A 14594-nucleotide genomic window follows, 5' to 3' on the forward strand; every position below is an offset into this window, starting at 1 on the left:
GGGAACTTCCTGTATGTGGCAGCTGCCCTCACTCATCTTTCAGGACCCTATTTTTAGTGCCCTATTTAAGACCCAGCAGTGTCTGACCACGAGGGGACTGAGACAAAACTGCTGAACAAGGACAAGGAGCAGCAACTTGCCAGCCAGGAGCAAGCCTTCCTCACCTGGGCAGTGCCACACAGGGGCCAGGACTTGCTGCCAGGCCACCTCAGAGGCTGCACCAGCACCACACCAACACAGGATGGCAGGGGCTGGAAAGGACCTCTGGAGACCACCCAGTCCAAGCCCTCCTGCTCAAGCAGGGGCACCCACAGCAGCTTGCCCTGGGTTTGGAAGCTCTCCAGAGAAGGAGACTCCCCAAGCTCTCTGGGCAGCCTGCTCTGGTGCTCTGCCACCCTCAAGGAGCTCCTCCTCAGGCTCAGATGGAGCTGACTATGTTCAGATTTGTCCCCCCTGGCCCTGGGCACCACAGAACAAAGACCTGGCTCTCATCTTGGCTTTTGAGGGCTCAGGAGACCCAGCACACAAAGAGCCACCCTTAGGAAATCAAACAAGGCTGGTCCTGCCTCTTGGCTGAGGCAAGGAGGCTCTGGCACCCAGGGAGGCTCTGGCACCCAGGGAGGCTCTCAAGTGGCCAAGTCAGCAGCAGCAGCAAGCAAGCTGCAGCACCACAGAGCCCAGGAGAAAGCCACAAACCCTCCCAAGAAGCAGGGCACATAATCAGCCTGACCCTGCTTAGCTTTGAAGGAGCTCCCCCAGGCCCCAGACTGCTGCACAGGCAGAGCCTCAGGTGCAGCCCACCCCAGGCAGAGGCCAGCTGATAGGTTTGGGCTGCTGGGAGTGATCAAGCCACAAGACAAGATCCCTCCAGCAGCTGGACTCACCACAATGCCATCAGTCATGAAGAGAACAAGAGCCCCAGTGATGTGCACTGCAAAGTAGGTGTAAGAAGCCCCTCTGAAGTTCTTGCTCTGGCAGCAGCTGAGTAAGTCATTGTGACCTGGGGGAGAACAATGCAAAGCAAACTCAGCTGGAAGGTTCCCCCTGGGGCTGGGTGGTTGCCAGCCCACAGTGGGGATTTGGGCTGTGCTCAGCTGCAGGACAGAGGTTCCCAAGGGATGGTGAGCAAGGTGCAGCACTGCCCAGCTCTGCTGCACCACCTCTTGCTGTACACACCTGGAAGCTTCCAGGGTGGAGATGGACCTCCAATCCCACACTGCTTTGGGTGGGAAGGGACCTTCAAGCCTCATCTAGGCCAACCCCCCTGCAACTAGAGCAGGTTGCTCAGAGCCCCAAACAACCTGCCCCAGAATGGTGCCAGGGCTGGGGCATCTCCCACCTCCTTGAGCAGCCAGGCTCTCCCCACCCTCAAACATTTCTCCCTTCTCTCCAGTCTGAACCTCCCTCTTTTGGCTTCCAACCATCCCCTCCTTGTCCTGAAAAGCTGCAATAACAAGAGGACACAGTCTCAAGCTGTGCCAGGGGAGGTTTAGGCTGGAGATGAGGAGAAAGCTCTTCCCAGAGAGAGTTGTTGGCCCTTGGGATGTGCTGCCCAGGGAGGTGGTGGAGTCCCCATCCCTGGAGGTGTGCAGGAGGGGATTGGATGTGGCACTTGGAGCCATGGTTTAGTTGTCAGGAGGTGTTGGGTGACAGCTTAGACTTGATGATCTCTAAGGTCCTTTCCAACCTTATTGATTCTATGATAAGGTCTCCCTGAGTCCCACCAGCAGCACACTCATCCCTGCCCAGGCCTTAGGGTCCCACCTGGTTGGAGGGCACCAAACTGTGGCCACTGCTGAGCTCCATCCACTCGCCCAGGGCACAGAGCTCCCTCCCGAGCCAACAGCAGCAGATCTTGCCTATTAAACCCCAGTGGAGACACTCACAACCAGGGCTGCAGAGGCCTGGGGGGAAGCTGCAAGCTCACCTGCTGCTGCCTGGGCTCTCTGCAGGGTGGTGGAGAGGTCATCCTTCTCCGCGGGCCGGGTCTCCATCGCCAGCTCGTCGGCCGACAGCAGGGGGTGGCTGCTGCTGCCGAAGCAGGGCACCATCCGCTCCTTGTAGAGCAAGAAGAACACAGCAATGGGCACTGGCAGCTGGGGAGGAGCAGAGAGGGGGCAGGGTGAGCTCAAACCCTGCACAGACGTGGTCCAGGTCCCGCTCGCCGCAGCAGCCTCAGCAGCCGCGACGGATCCCAGGACGTTGGGGGCTGGGAAGGGACCTCTGGAGAGCACCAAAGTCCAACCCCTGCCAGAGCAGGGCCAGAGAGCCCAGCACAGGTCCCCCAGCCCTGCACCCAGCACAGGTCCCCCAGCACAGGTCCCCCCAGCCCTGCACCCAGCACAGGTCCCCCAGCCCTGCACCCAGCACAGGTTCCCCCCAGCCCTGCACCCAGCACAGGTCCCCCCAGCCCTGCACCCAGCACAGGTCCCCCCAGCCCTGCACCCAGCACAGGTTCCCCCAGCCCTGCACCCAGCACAGGTCCCCCCAGCCCTGCACCCAGCACAGGTCCCCCCAGCCCTGCACCCAGCACAGGTTCCCCCAGCCCTGCACCCAGCACAGGTTCCCCCCAGCCCTGCACCCAGCACAGGTCCCCCCAGCCCTGCACCCAGCACAGGTCCCCCCAGCCCTGCACCCAGCACAGGTCCCCCCAGCCCTGCACCCAGCACAGGTCCCCCCAGCCCTGCACCCAGCACAGGTCCCCCCAGCCCTGCACCCAGCACAGGTCCCCCAGCACAGGTCCCCCCAGCCCTGCACCCAGCAGGCTCTTGAAAGTCTCCAGGGATCACAGAATCACCAAGGTTGGAAGAGACCTCAGAGCTCATCAAGTCCAACCTGGCACCACAGACCCCATGGCTGAACCATGGCTCCAAGTGCCACATCCAATCCCCTCCTGAACACCTCCAGGGATGGGGACTCCACCACCTCCCTGGGCAGCACATCCCAATGGCTAACAACTCTCTCTGGGAAGAACTTTCTCCTCACCTCCAGCCTAATCTTCCCCTGGGTGCCCACCTTAGGTGATTCTAAGGCACCTGGGCACCACTCTGCACTTGGCCTTCCAGACAAATGTTGCTGGCATCCTCTGCTCTGAGCTTAGAGAGACAGGGCAGGGATTGTTCCCCTCCATTCAGTACTGCTGAGGCCACCCCTCGAATCCTGGGCTCAGTTTTGGGCTCCTCACTCCAAGGGGGACACTGAGGAGCTGGAGCAGGTCCAGAGAAGGGCAACAAAGGTGAGGAAGGGTCTGGAGAACAGGGCTGGAGAGGATGAGCTGGGGTGCTCAGTGTGGAGGAGAGGAGGCTGAGGGAGACCTCACTGCTCTCTGCAGCTCCCTGAGAGGAGGCTGGAGCCAGGTGGGTTTTGGGCTCTGCTCCCTGCTATCAGTTGATAGAAGGAGAGGAAACAACCTAAACAGTGAAGCTTCTTTCCTGTGGAGGAGGAGGAAGCTTTCCAGGAGAGCTTCTGGGGCTGAGATTCTTTGTGAGGGAGGAGCAAGCTGCTCCAAGACCTGCTCCAGCTCCTCTCCAGCCATTAGCAGAGGTTGCTCAGCACCTCCTGAGAGATGAGCTCCTGGTTCCCAGGCCAACAATGACAACAGCAATACAGCACAGTGGCCTCAACCAGCCCCTGGGTACAGCCTGTGCCGAGGGGCCTGGCATCGAGGAGCAGTGAGGCCTCAGCTGTAGTCCTCTTGGATGCTGCTGAGGACATCCAGGGATGCTGCTTGCTGCAGCACACAGGAGCACACCAGCTGCAGCACACAGGAGCACACCAGCTGCAGCACACAGGAGCACACCAGCTGCAGCACACAGGAGCACACCAGCTGCAGCACACAGGAGCACACCAGCTGCAGCACACAGGAGCACACCAGCTGCAGCACACAGGAGCACACCAGCTGCAGCACACAGGAGCACACCAGCTGCAGCAGCCTCACAGCTTCACAGACTGCATCAGGTTGGAAGGAAGCCTCAGAGCTCATCTTTGTCCAACCCCCCTGCAGGCAGCAGGGACACCCCCAGCTAGATCAAGCTGCCCAGGGCCACAGCAAGGCTGATCTTGAATGGCTCCAGGGATGGGGGCTCAACCACATCTGTGGGCAGCTGTTCCAGTTCCTCATCCCCCCCACTCATTGCCAAGATCTTCCTCCTGATGTCCAGCCCAGATCTGCCCTGCTCCAGTTTCACACCACTGCCCCTCATCCTACTGCTACCACAAGCACTCCAGCAGAGCCAGACCTGCTCTGTGCACCACACAATCAGCACTTCACTAATAAGCCTTTCACAAGCAGTTTCCAAGCTCCTGGGGCTGAACCAGTACCTTCAGAAGGCTCTGCCTGTGATTCATCTTAGCCTTCTGCCCAAGGGGGATGGCCAAATCCACCCTCCTCAGGGTACCAGCATCGAGCCACTGCCAGATGCTGGCCTGGTGGGAAGCACGGGAGGGTGTTTAGCTCTCTTCCCAGGGCACACAGAGCACTGTAAGAGCACTTGAACCACCACCACCTTTTGTAGCTGGCAGGTGAAAAAAGGTGGAGAAGAAAGCCACCACTCACAGGGAATGCAACTGCAGAGGCAGGCTTCTCCCTCTGCAACAGCAGCACCACTCCCTGAAGGCAGAGCTGCTGCCCCTTCCCTCCCTCCCTTGCAGGCAGGCAGAGCTGCTGCCCCCTCTCCACCCTGCAGGCAGGCAGAGCTGCTGCCCCCTCCCTCCCTTGCAGGCAGGCAGAGCTGCTGCCCCCTCCCTCCCTCCCTTGCAGGCAGGCAGAGCTGCTGCCCCCTCCCTCCTTGCAGGCAGGCAGAGCTGCTGCCCCCTCCCTCCCTTGCAGGCAGGCAGAGCTGCTGCCCCCTCCCTCCCTCCCTTGCAGGCAGGCAGAGCTGCTGCCCCCTCCCTCCCTCCCTTGCAGGCAGGCAGAGCTGCTGCCCCCTCCCTCCCTTGCAGGCAGGCAGAGCTGCTGCCCCCTCCCTCCCTCCCTTGCAGGCAGGCAGAGCTGCTGCCCCCTCCCTCCCCACCCTGCAGGCAGGCAGAGCTGCTGCCCCCTCCCTCCCCACCCTGCAGGCAGGCAGAGCTGCTGCCCCCTCCCTCCCCACCCTGCAGGCAGGCAGAGCTGCTGCCCCCCTCCCTCCCCACCCTGCAGGCAGGCAGAGCTGCTGCCCCCTCCCTCCCTCCCCTGCAGGCAGGCAGAGCTGCTGCCCCCTCCCCACCCTGCAGGCAGGCAGAGCTGCTGCCCCCCTCCCCACCCTGCAGGCAGGCAGAGCTGCTGCCCCCCTCCCTCCCTCCTTGCAGGCAGGCAGAGCTGCTGCCCCCTCCCTCCCTTGCAGGCAGGCAGAGCTGCTGCCCCCTCCCTCCCTCCCTTGCAGGCAGGCAGAGCTGCTGCCCCCTCCCTCCTTGCAGGCAGGCAGAGCTGCTGCCCCCTCCCTCCCCACCCTGCAGGCAGGCAGAGCTGCTGCCCCCCTCCCTCCCCACCCTGCAGGCAGGCAGAGCTGCTGCCCCCTCCCTCCCCACCCTGCAGGCAGGCAGAGCTGCTGCCCCCTCCCCACCCTGCAGGCAGGCAGAGCTGCTGCCCCCTCCCTCCTTGCAGGCAGGCAGAGCTGCTGCCCCCTCCCTCCCTCCCCTGCAGGCAGGCAGAGCTGCTGCCCCTTCCCTCCCTCCTTGCAGGCAGGCAGAGCTGCTGCCCCCTCCCTCCCTCCTTGCAGGCAGGCAGAGCTGCTGCCCCCTCCCCACCCTGCAGGCAGGCAGAGCTGCTGCCCCCTCCCCACCCTGCAGGCAGGCAGAGCTGCTGCCCCCTCCCTCCTTTGCAGGCAGAGCTGCTGCCCCCTCCCTCCTTTGCAGGCAGAGCTGCTGCCCCCTCCCCACCCTGCAGGCAGGCAGAGCTGCTGCCCCTTCCCTCCCCACCCTGCAGGCAGGCAGAGCTGCTGCCCCTTCCCTCCCTCCCCTGCAGGCAGGCAGAGCTGCTGCCCCTTCCCTCCCTCCCCTGCAGGCAGGCAGAGCTGCTGCCCCTTCCCTCCCCACCCTGCAGGCAGGCAGAGCTGCTGCCCCCTCCCTGCTCTTCCTGCCCACAGGGCCCATGGGCTCGTTCCTGCCCACCGGATCTCTCCTGTGGCATCTGCAGCATCCCCTCCCCAGCCCCCTCCCTGCCAGGTGCTGGGGGCCAAGCCTGCCCCCAGCTCCCACCCAGGGCTCCCTGGCTGCTCCAAGCCCGGAGGGACTTTGTTCTGTAGGATTTTAGCACTGTTTCCCCCCTCCCTTTTTAACAGGAACCAGAGGGGAGCAGAGGAGGGCTGCTCCCAACCAACCCTCCCTTCCCCTCCCTCCCCGACCAAGTGGTGTTTACTCTGCAACAAACAGCAGGGAGGGGGGGAAGCAAGCCAGGAAATCCCAAGTGAGAGCTCCCTCGCTTGTTTTCTCCCTGGCTGTGAGCAGGAGAGAGCTCTAGCTCCACATTTCCTGCTTTTCCTTGGCTCCTGGCTCCATTCAAACGTATGGAGACCCCCCCCCCCCCCCCCTTCGCCTCCCCCCCTTCCCCACCTCTCTTGCCTCAATTCATCGGCGAGGACCTCATTGTTCTGGGAACAATGGGAATAGGAACAGTTAGTTCGGTCCCATGGAAGACAAAGGCTTTGGCTTGATAGCTCTGATCCTTCCGGAGGTCAGGACCAGGATTTTGTTCTCCTAAACTGCAGATTTTGCAAAAACAAACCACCCAAACCCCTCCAAACCAACCCAAAACCATCCCCAGGCAGAGGGCCCTGGCTGGCTGGGCAGAGCCTGGCTCCAGCCTTAAGAGGCACTCACTGCCTGAGTAGCAAAGGGCTCCAGCTCCCAAACTCATTCCTCAGCCTCTGCCTGGTCAGGATCCACCACAGCCCTCTGGAAACAGGGATGGGAATGAGGGGGAGGAGGGGAGGAAAGAGGTTTTGACCACTCCAGAACAAAGCTGCTGGTCCTGGATGATGTTTCTCCACCTTACTCATCTCATCCACTGCCTGAGTAGCAAAGGGCTCCAGCCCCCAACTCATTCCTCAGCCTCTGCCTTGTCAGGATCCACCACAGCCCTCTGGAAACAGGGATGGGAATGGGGAGGAGGGGAGGAAAGAGGTTTTGGCCACTCCAGAACAAAGCTGCTGGTCCTGGATTCCATTTCTCCACCTTGCTCACCTCATCCACTGCCCTAGCGGGGAGGTTTGAGTCTTGGTTATCAGCTTGTGCTGAGGTGTTTTGGAGCTGAGCTGCTCCCAGCATCTCCTCCAGCCAGCTGCTTGGCTTGTGCAAACCAAACAAGGAACCAAACCTTTGGGGAAGGCAGCAGCAGCTCAGCTTTGGCAAGGGGATGAGCTCCAGAGCTGTGGGGACAGCACACACAGCCCCCCAGTGCCAGCTCCCTGGGGACACCACACTGACCCCCTGGGGACACCACACACAGCCCCCCAGTGCCAGCTCCCTGGGGACACCACACTGACCCCCTGGGGACACCACACACAGCCCCCCCAGTGCCAGCTCCCTGGGGACACCACACACAGCTTCCACTACCTGGGGACACCACACAGAGCCCCCCACTGCCAGCTCCCTGGGGACACCACACAGCCCCCACTGCCAGCTCCTCTGAGTGTGTTAGCACCTAATCCTCCCCCCAGAACCCAGCATCTGCCAGCACAGGGGGAACAGAAGCAGTTGGTTTGCTCCCATGGAAGACAAAGGCTTTGGCTGGATAAGTTCTGATCCTTCTGGAGGTCAGGACCAGGTTTTTGTTCTTCTAACAAAAAAATCCCCTCCAAACCACCCCAAAACCATCCCCAGGCAGAGGGCCCTGGCTGGCTGGGCAGAGCCTGGCTCCAGCCTTAAGGGGCACTCAGTGCCTGAGTAGCAAAGGGCTCCAGCCCCAACTCATTGCCCAGCCTCTGCCTTGTCAGGATCCACCACAGCCCTCTGGAAACAGGGATGGGAATGGGGTGGGGGGGAAAGAGGTTTTTGACCCCTCCATGTTTGTTTGGAGGTTTGGTTTGGGCTCTTTTTGGGTGCCAAAAAAAGGTGGCTAAAAAGCCCCCTCCAAAATGGCTTTGTGTCTTTCCCCCCCCCCCCCCCTTCCCCTCCTTCCTCTTCAAATGAAACTTCTGGGCCAGGACTCATCCAAAGCCTTCCTGCTGCTAGTGTTGAAGCACCAAACTTTCCCTCAAGCATAAAAGCCTCTTAAACCTAAACATTTGGAGTCCAGAAGAGGCAGAACTCTGTCAGCTCTGGAGGCTGTGTGGCTGCCAAAGCCCCACTGAGACATTTCCCCCCTTTAAACAACAGGGAAGAGACTGAAGTGAATCATCTCAGCCTCTGCCTGGTCAGGATCCACCACAGCCCTCTGGAAACAGGGATGGGAATGGGGAGGAGGGGAGGAAAGAGGTTTTGGCCACTCCAGAACAAAGCTGCCGGTCCTGGGTTCCATTTCTCCACCTTGCTCATCTCATCCACTGCCCTAGGGGGGAGGTTTGAATCTTGGTTATCAGCTTGTGCTGAGGTGTTTTGGAGCTGAGCTGCTCCCAGCATCTCCTCCAGCCAGCTGCTTGGCTTGTGCAAACCAAACAAGGAACCAAACCTTTGGGGAAGGCAGCAGCAGCTCAGCTTTGGCAAGGGGATGAGCTCCAGAGCTGTGGGGACAGCACACACAGCCCCCCACTGCCTGCTCCCTGGGGACACCACACTGACCCCCTGGGGACACCACACACAGCCCCCACTGCCTGCTCCCTGGGGACACCACACTGACCCCCTGGGGACACCACACACAGCCCCCCACTGCCAGCTCCCTGGGGACACCACACTGACCCCCTGGGGACACCACACACAGCTCCCCACTGCCAGCTCCCTGGGGACACCACACACAGCCCCCCACTGCCAGCTCCCTGGGGACATCACACACAGCCCCCCACTGCCAGCTCCTCTGAGTGTGTTAGCACCTAATCCTCCCCCCAGAACCCAGCATCTGCCAGCACAGGGGGAACAGGAGCAGTTGGTTTGCTCCCATGGAAGACAAAGGCTTTGGCTGGATAAGTTCTGATCCTTCTGGAGGTCAGGACCAGGTTTCTGGTCTTCTAACAAAGAAATCCCCTCCAAACCACCCCAAAACCATCCCCAGGCAGAGGGCCCTGGCTGGCTGGGCAGAGCCTGGCTCCAGCCTTAAGAGGCACTCACTGCCTGAGTAGCAAAGGGCTCCAGCCCCCAACTCATTCCTCAGCCTCTGCCTTGTCAGGATCCACCACAGCCCTCTGGAAACAGGGATGGGAATGGGGAGGAGGGGAGGAAAGAGGTTTTTGACCCCTCCATGTTTGTTTGGAGGTTTGGTTTGGGTTCTTTTTGGGTGCCAAAAAAAGGTGGCTAAAAAGCCCCCTCCAAAATGGCTTTGTGTTTTTTCCACCCCCCTTCCCCTCCTTCCTCTTCAAATGAAACTTCTGGGCCAGGACTCATCCAAAGCCTTCCTGCTGCTAATGTTGAAGCACCAAACTTTCCCTCAAGCATAAAAGCCTCTTAAACCTAAACATTTGGAGTCCAGAAGAGGCAGAACTCTGTCAGCTCTGGAGGCTGTGTGGCTGCCAAAGCCCCACTGAGACATTTCCCCCCTTTAAACAACAGGGAAGAGACTGAAGTGAATCATCTCAGCCTCTGCCTGGTCAGGATCCACCACAGCCCTCTGGAAACAGGGATGGGAATGGGGAGGAGGGGAGGAAAGAGGTTTTGACCACTCCAGAACAAAGCTGCTGGTCCTGGATGATGTTTCTCCACCTTACTCATCTCATCCACTGCCTGAGTAGCAAAGGGCTCCAGCCCCCAACTCATTCCCCAGCCTCTGCCTTGTCAGGATCCACCACAGCCCTCTGGAAACAGGGATGGGAATGGGGAGGAGGGGAGGAAAGAGGTTTTGACCACTCCAGAACAAAGCTGCTGGTCCTGGATTCCATTTCTCCACCTTGTTCACCTCATTCACTGCCCTAGGGGGGATTTGAGTCTTGGTTATCAGCTTGTGCTGAGGTGTTTTGGAGCTGAGCTGCTCCCAGCATCTCCTCCAGCCAGCTGCTTGGCTTGTGCAAACCAAACAAGGAACCAAACCTTTGGGGAAGGCAGCAGCAGCTCAGCTTTGGCAAGGGGATGAGCTCCAGAGCTGTGGGGATAGCATACACAGCCCCCCTGGGGACACCACACACAGACTCCCCCACTGCCAGCTCCTCTGAGTGTGTTAGCACCCAATCCTCCCCCCAGAGCCCAGCATCTGCCAGCACAGGGGGGACAGGAGCAGTTGGTTTGCTCCCATGGAAGACAAAGGCTTTGGCTGGATAGCTCTGATCCTTCTGGAGATCAGGACCAGGGTTTTACCCTTCCCAAACCCCAGCATCTCCCAGCACCCTGGGACCCCCCCTGCCCTGCCCTGCCCCTGGTGACCCTAACACTGCTGAGACCCTGCCACAGGCTTCCCAGGGAGGTTGTGGCTGCCCCCTCCCTGGAGGTGTTCAAGGCCAGGCTGAGCAGCCTGGGGCTGGTGGGAGGTGTCCCTGCCCATGGCAGGGGGTTGGAACTGGATGGACTTGAAGGTCCCTTCCAACCCAACCCATTCCATGACTCTGCAGAGTCTGTGCACAGAGGTGCAAACCATCCCCACATGCAGGCATCCCAGACTGCAGCAGGCTGCAAGGGACCCTCAGGAGCTGCCTTGTCCAACCCCCCCCTGCAGTCAGCAGGAACATCTCCAACCACATCAGCAATGCACAAGCCCAGCTCAGGACTTGCTGTGCATCAGCAAGACTCAGCCCAGGATCCTCAACCCTGCTCCCAGAGCATCCATGAGATGCTGCTAGGAGCAGAGAAGGGTCTGGCAGCCACCCTCCCACCAGTGCTGCAGGCATGAGGCTCAGCCCTGTGCTTCAGGCAGAGATTACATGTGGCCCTCAAACCTACATTAGCTTGCTGAGGACTGGCTGAGGATGAGGCTGTGGAGTGATTAAAAGCACATTTCCCCTGGCAGAGCAGAGTCAGAGGTAATTAAAGCTGCCTTCTCCTCCTCCTAGGCTGGAGCCTTCCTGGGGGGACTTCTGCCAAGGAGCTCAGCACAGCCCCTGCCCAGCTGCCCTGGCTGCCTGTTCCTCCCCTCACATCAGCCCTGCTCAGATGGAAGCCCCCAGCAGGGCATGCTTTGGTTCTTCAGCAGACCAGAAAGGGCAGAGAGCACCCAGCCAGGCTCACCCTGCGCCCAGCCAGGCTCACCCAGCGCCCAGCCAGGCTCACCCAGCGCCCAGCCAGGCTCACCCTGCGCCCTCTGCTCTCATCACCCCAGCACCATAGGGACCAGCAACACAGTGCTGCTGCCACCAGGGAGATGGCAGTGGCAGCTCTGCTGCAGAGGGACTGTGGATGGACACAGCCAAAGGCAGCCCAGGTTGAGCAGTCCAGGCTGAGGGGCTGGGCACAGCCAGGGGCAGCCCGGGCTGAGGGGCAGGGGCTGGGCACAGCCAAGGGCAGCCCGGGCCGAGGGGCAGGGGCTGGGCACAGCCAAGGGCAGCCCGGGCCGAGGGGCAGGGGCTGGGCACAGCCAAGGGCAGCCCGGGCCGAGGGGCAGGGGCTGGGCACAGCCAAGGGCAGCCCGGGCCGAGGGGCAGGGGCTGGGCACAGCCAGGGGCAGCCCGGGCCGGGGGGCTGGGGCTGGGCACAGCCAGGGGCAGCCCGGGCCGGGGGGCTGGGGCTGGGCACAGCCAGGGGCAGCCCGGGCCGCGGGGCAGGGGCTGGGCACAGCCAGGGGCAGCTCAGCTACTTGTTTTAACTCGCTCCAGTCGTGGCTGGTCCCTCCCCCCTCCCCTATTCTTATCGATTACTATCGGCAGTGCCGTTCCAGCAGCGAGGCAGCGCCGAGCAGCAGCCGCTGCCTTTCAGCAGGCTGCGATTGGGGTCCGGGCAGGGCCACACTCCAAAGGGAGCCCTGCAGGCAGCGGCAGCTCGCTGGAGAGCGGTTTTGGGACCCAGCAGGGCAGGGAAAGAGGACAGGCATTAAGCTCCATCCCTCTCGCAAGAGGAAGGGCCCCAGGGCTGCTACGTCTGCTGCGAATCACCAGGGAAACACAAGAGACAGGCAGAGACCTCCTGATGAAGGCTTCCCTGCCGGTAACCCAGCCCCGGAGGAGCACTTCCCTGGGGCTGCCGCTGGAAATCATCACCCCCTGCCCAGCCCCTGCCCACGGAGCTCCTGCAAGTCCTGCCCAGGGGGCTGCTGGAGGTACAACCTGCTGCCAGGGACCACAGCTGGTGGGGCAGAGACTGCTGGCACTGCCCCCACAGCCCTGCCCCAGGCTGCCCCTGCTGGGAACAGGGCACTTGGCAAAGCCAAACTAAGCCTCTGCTGGGACCCAGCACAGCCCTCCCCTGGGACCCCACACAGCCTTTCTCCTGCCTCCATCCCTCCCCTGGGTCCCAGCACAGCCCTCCCCCTGCCTGCCTCCTTCCTCTATGACCCCACACAGCCCTTCCCCTGCCTGCCTCCCTCCCCTGGGTCCCAGCACAGCTCTCCCCCTGCCTGCCTCCATCCTCTATGACCCCACACAGCCCTCCCCCTGCCTGCCTCCATCCTCTATGACCCCACACAGCCCTCCCCCTGCCTGCCTCCATCCTCTATGACCCCACACAGCCCTCCCCCTGCCTGCCTCCATCCTCTATGACCCCACACAGCCCTCCCCCTGCCTGCCTTCCCCCCCAGCACCACCTATGGGGCAGCAGCCCCCCTCAAGCGCCCCAGCCGGCTGCAGAAGGGGAGCAGCAGGGGTGAGCCAGGGCAGGGCAGGGCTGGGGCTGCAGCACTCACATTGATGAGGGCCATGATCCAGAAGGCGTAGGAGACCCTGGTGACCACCATGCCCTTCATGGGCAGGTCGTAGTGGGAGAGGTTGCCGGGGTGGTGAGGCAGCAGCGACTTGCGGATGTGGGGCAGGTTGCTGGAGGCGTTGGCTGTGGAGTTGGAGAGGATGCAGTTGGTGTCTGAGAGGAAGGGGTCAGCTATCAGGGGGCTCAGCAGTGCCCCAAAGCCCACGAAGAAGTGAAGGGCCTGCAAGAGAGGAGACACACAGGGAGAGCAGGGGAGGGGGTGGTGGGAGGGGGTTTGCTTCTCTGCTCTGAGCCCCTCACTCCTCTGAGCAGCAGGGGGGCTGGGGGCTTGCTGCTCACTCCTCATCCTCAGAGGGGCAGAGAGGGGCTCCATGCTCACCTGCAGGAAGATGGCTGAGTCCTTCTGGTAGATCTTCACCAGCTGCATGTTGGAGATGGTGTCGATGCAGCCCATGGCCAGCCCGGCCACAGCCATGACCACAGCCAGCACCACCACATTGTGGCACAGAGGGATGATGGCAAACACCAGGGAGATTGCCAGGGAGGAGGCAAAGAGTGCAAACAAGGACTGAGCCAACCTGAGGGGGGTGGGCAAAGGGGAGAGAGAGGATGGAGTCACGACCATGAGAGCGGTGCCCAGCCCTCTGTCCTGCCTCCTGCTGCCAGCCCCGTGGGGAGGCACCAGCAGGAGATGCACCCCCAGGCTGTGGCAGCTCCAGCCCCCCCTCTTCTGACAGGGCAAGGGAGATGCTGCTCTCAGAGCCCCCCCCCCCCCCCCCCCAAGCCTCTGTGTCACAGCCAAAGCCAGCCCAGGGCACTGCCACCTCCTGTGTGGAAGGCAATGCCTCCAGGAGGCAAATCTCCCACCCAGCTTTCATGGGGCAGGGCAACCAGCCCTCCAGAGCTGTGCTCTGCACATGTCCAGGCCTGGGAAGCTTCCTTTGTTAGCTGGGCATGGAGAGGAGCAGGGGCAGGAGCAGGCAAGGCCACACCACGAGCTTTGAGCAGCTCCAGGGTGTTTCTCCTGCAGGACTGCATGGCAGGAGCAGGCAGGAAAGCTCTTGGGTGATCCCAGTTCCCAGCAGGAAGAGAGCTGCTGGCATCCACATCACCATGTCAGCCCAGACCTGCCTGCCTGAACCTGTCCTGCCTGACAGGGAGCACTGGGGAGCTGCTGCAGCTCCCTCCCCATGCCCTGTGCCATCTCTGTGCTGCCAGCATCAGCCCTCACCCAGCACCCCGGGCTGGGATGCAGCACTGCTGCCATCCCCGGGGCAGGTGCCCACCTTCCAAGCCACATGGCCCAGGGGAGAAGCCCAAGGGATGTGTGGGGTGGAGATCAAGCTGCTGCAGTGCACCTCAAGGCTGGCAGCAGCACCAGCAGGCCCCAGGCACTGGCCAGAGAAGGGCTCCCAGGCTGGCACCGTGCAGCTCTGGAGCTGCCAAGAGGGAAGGCAGGCAGGGAGGAAGGAAGGAAGGAGGGAAGGAAGGAAGCAGGGACCAGACAGTGGAGCCCTGGTGAAAGATGGGACTGCAAAATCACAACAGAGAGAGAGGTTGGCACAGCCATGGCCCCACCACACCTCAGCTCCCAAAGCCTGGGAGAAACCTGTGGCAATGGCCAGCAGCTGATCATAGAGTGGGTTGGAAGGGACCTGAGAGCTCAGCCAGTGCCAAGCCCCTCCCACGGGCAGGGACCCCCTCCCACGGGCAGGGACCCCCTCCCACGGGCAGGGACCCCCTCCCACCAG

General features: G+C 61.8%; 1 protein-coding gene across 1 annotated transcript in view; it reads right to left on the reverse strand.

The window, feature by feature from the left end:
• The window catches only part of MFSD4A (major facilitator superfamily domain containing 4A), a 29303-nt gene that overhangs the window by 8010 nt on the left and 6699 nt on the right, over window positions 1–14594 (reverse strand). The window contains exons 2-5 of the mRNA XM_068159661.1: window positions 13223–13421; window positions 12824–13063; window positions 1928–2096; window positions 885–1000 (exon numbers count right to left, since the gene is read on the reverse strand). Coding sequence (XP_068015762.1) covers window positions 885–1000; window positions 1928–2096; window positions 12824–13063; window positions 13223–13421 — 724 coding nt within the window. The remainder of the gene's footprint in view (window positions 1–884; window positions 1001–1927; window positions 2097–12823; window positions 13064–13222; window positions 13422–14594) is intronic.

The sequence above is a fragment of the Melanerpes formicivorus genome, unplaced genomic scaffold, assembly GCF_026170545.1.
Source record: "Melanerpes formicivorus ecotype bairdi unplaced genomic scaffold, bMelFor1.0.p_v2 SCAF_46, whole genome shotgun sequence".
In the NCBI taxonomy this organism is placed as follows: Eukaryota; Metazoa; Chordata; class Aves; order Piciformes; family Picidae; genus Melanerpes; species Melanerpes formicivorus.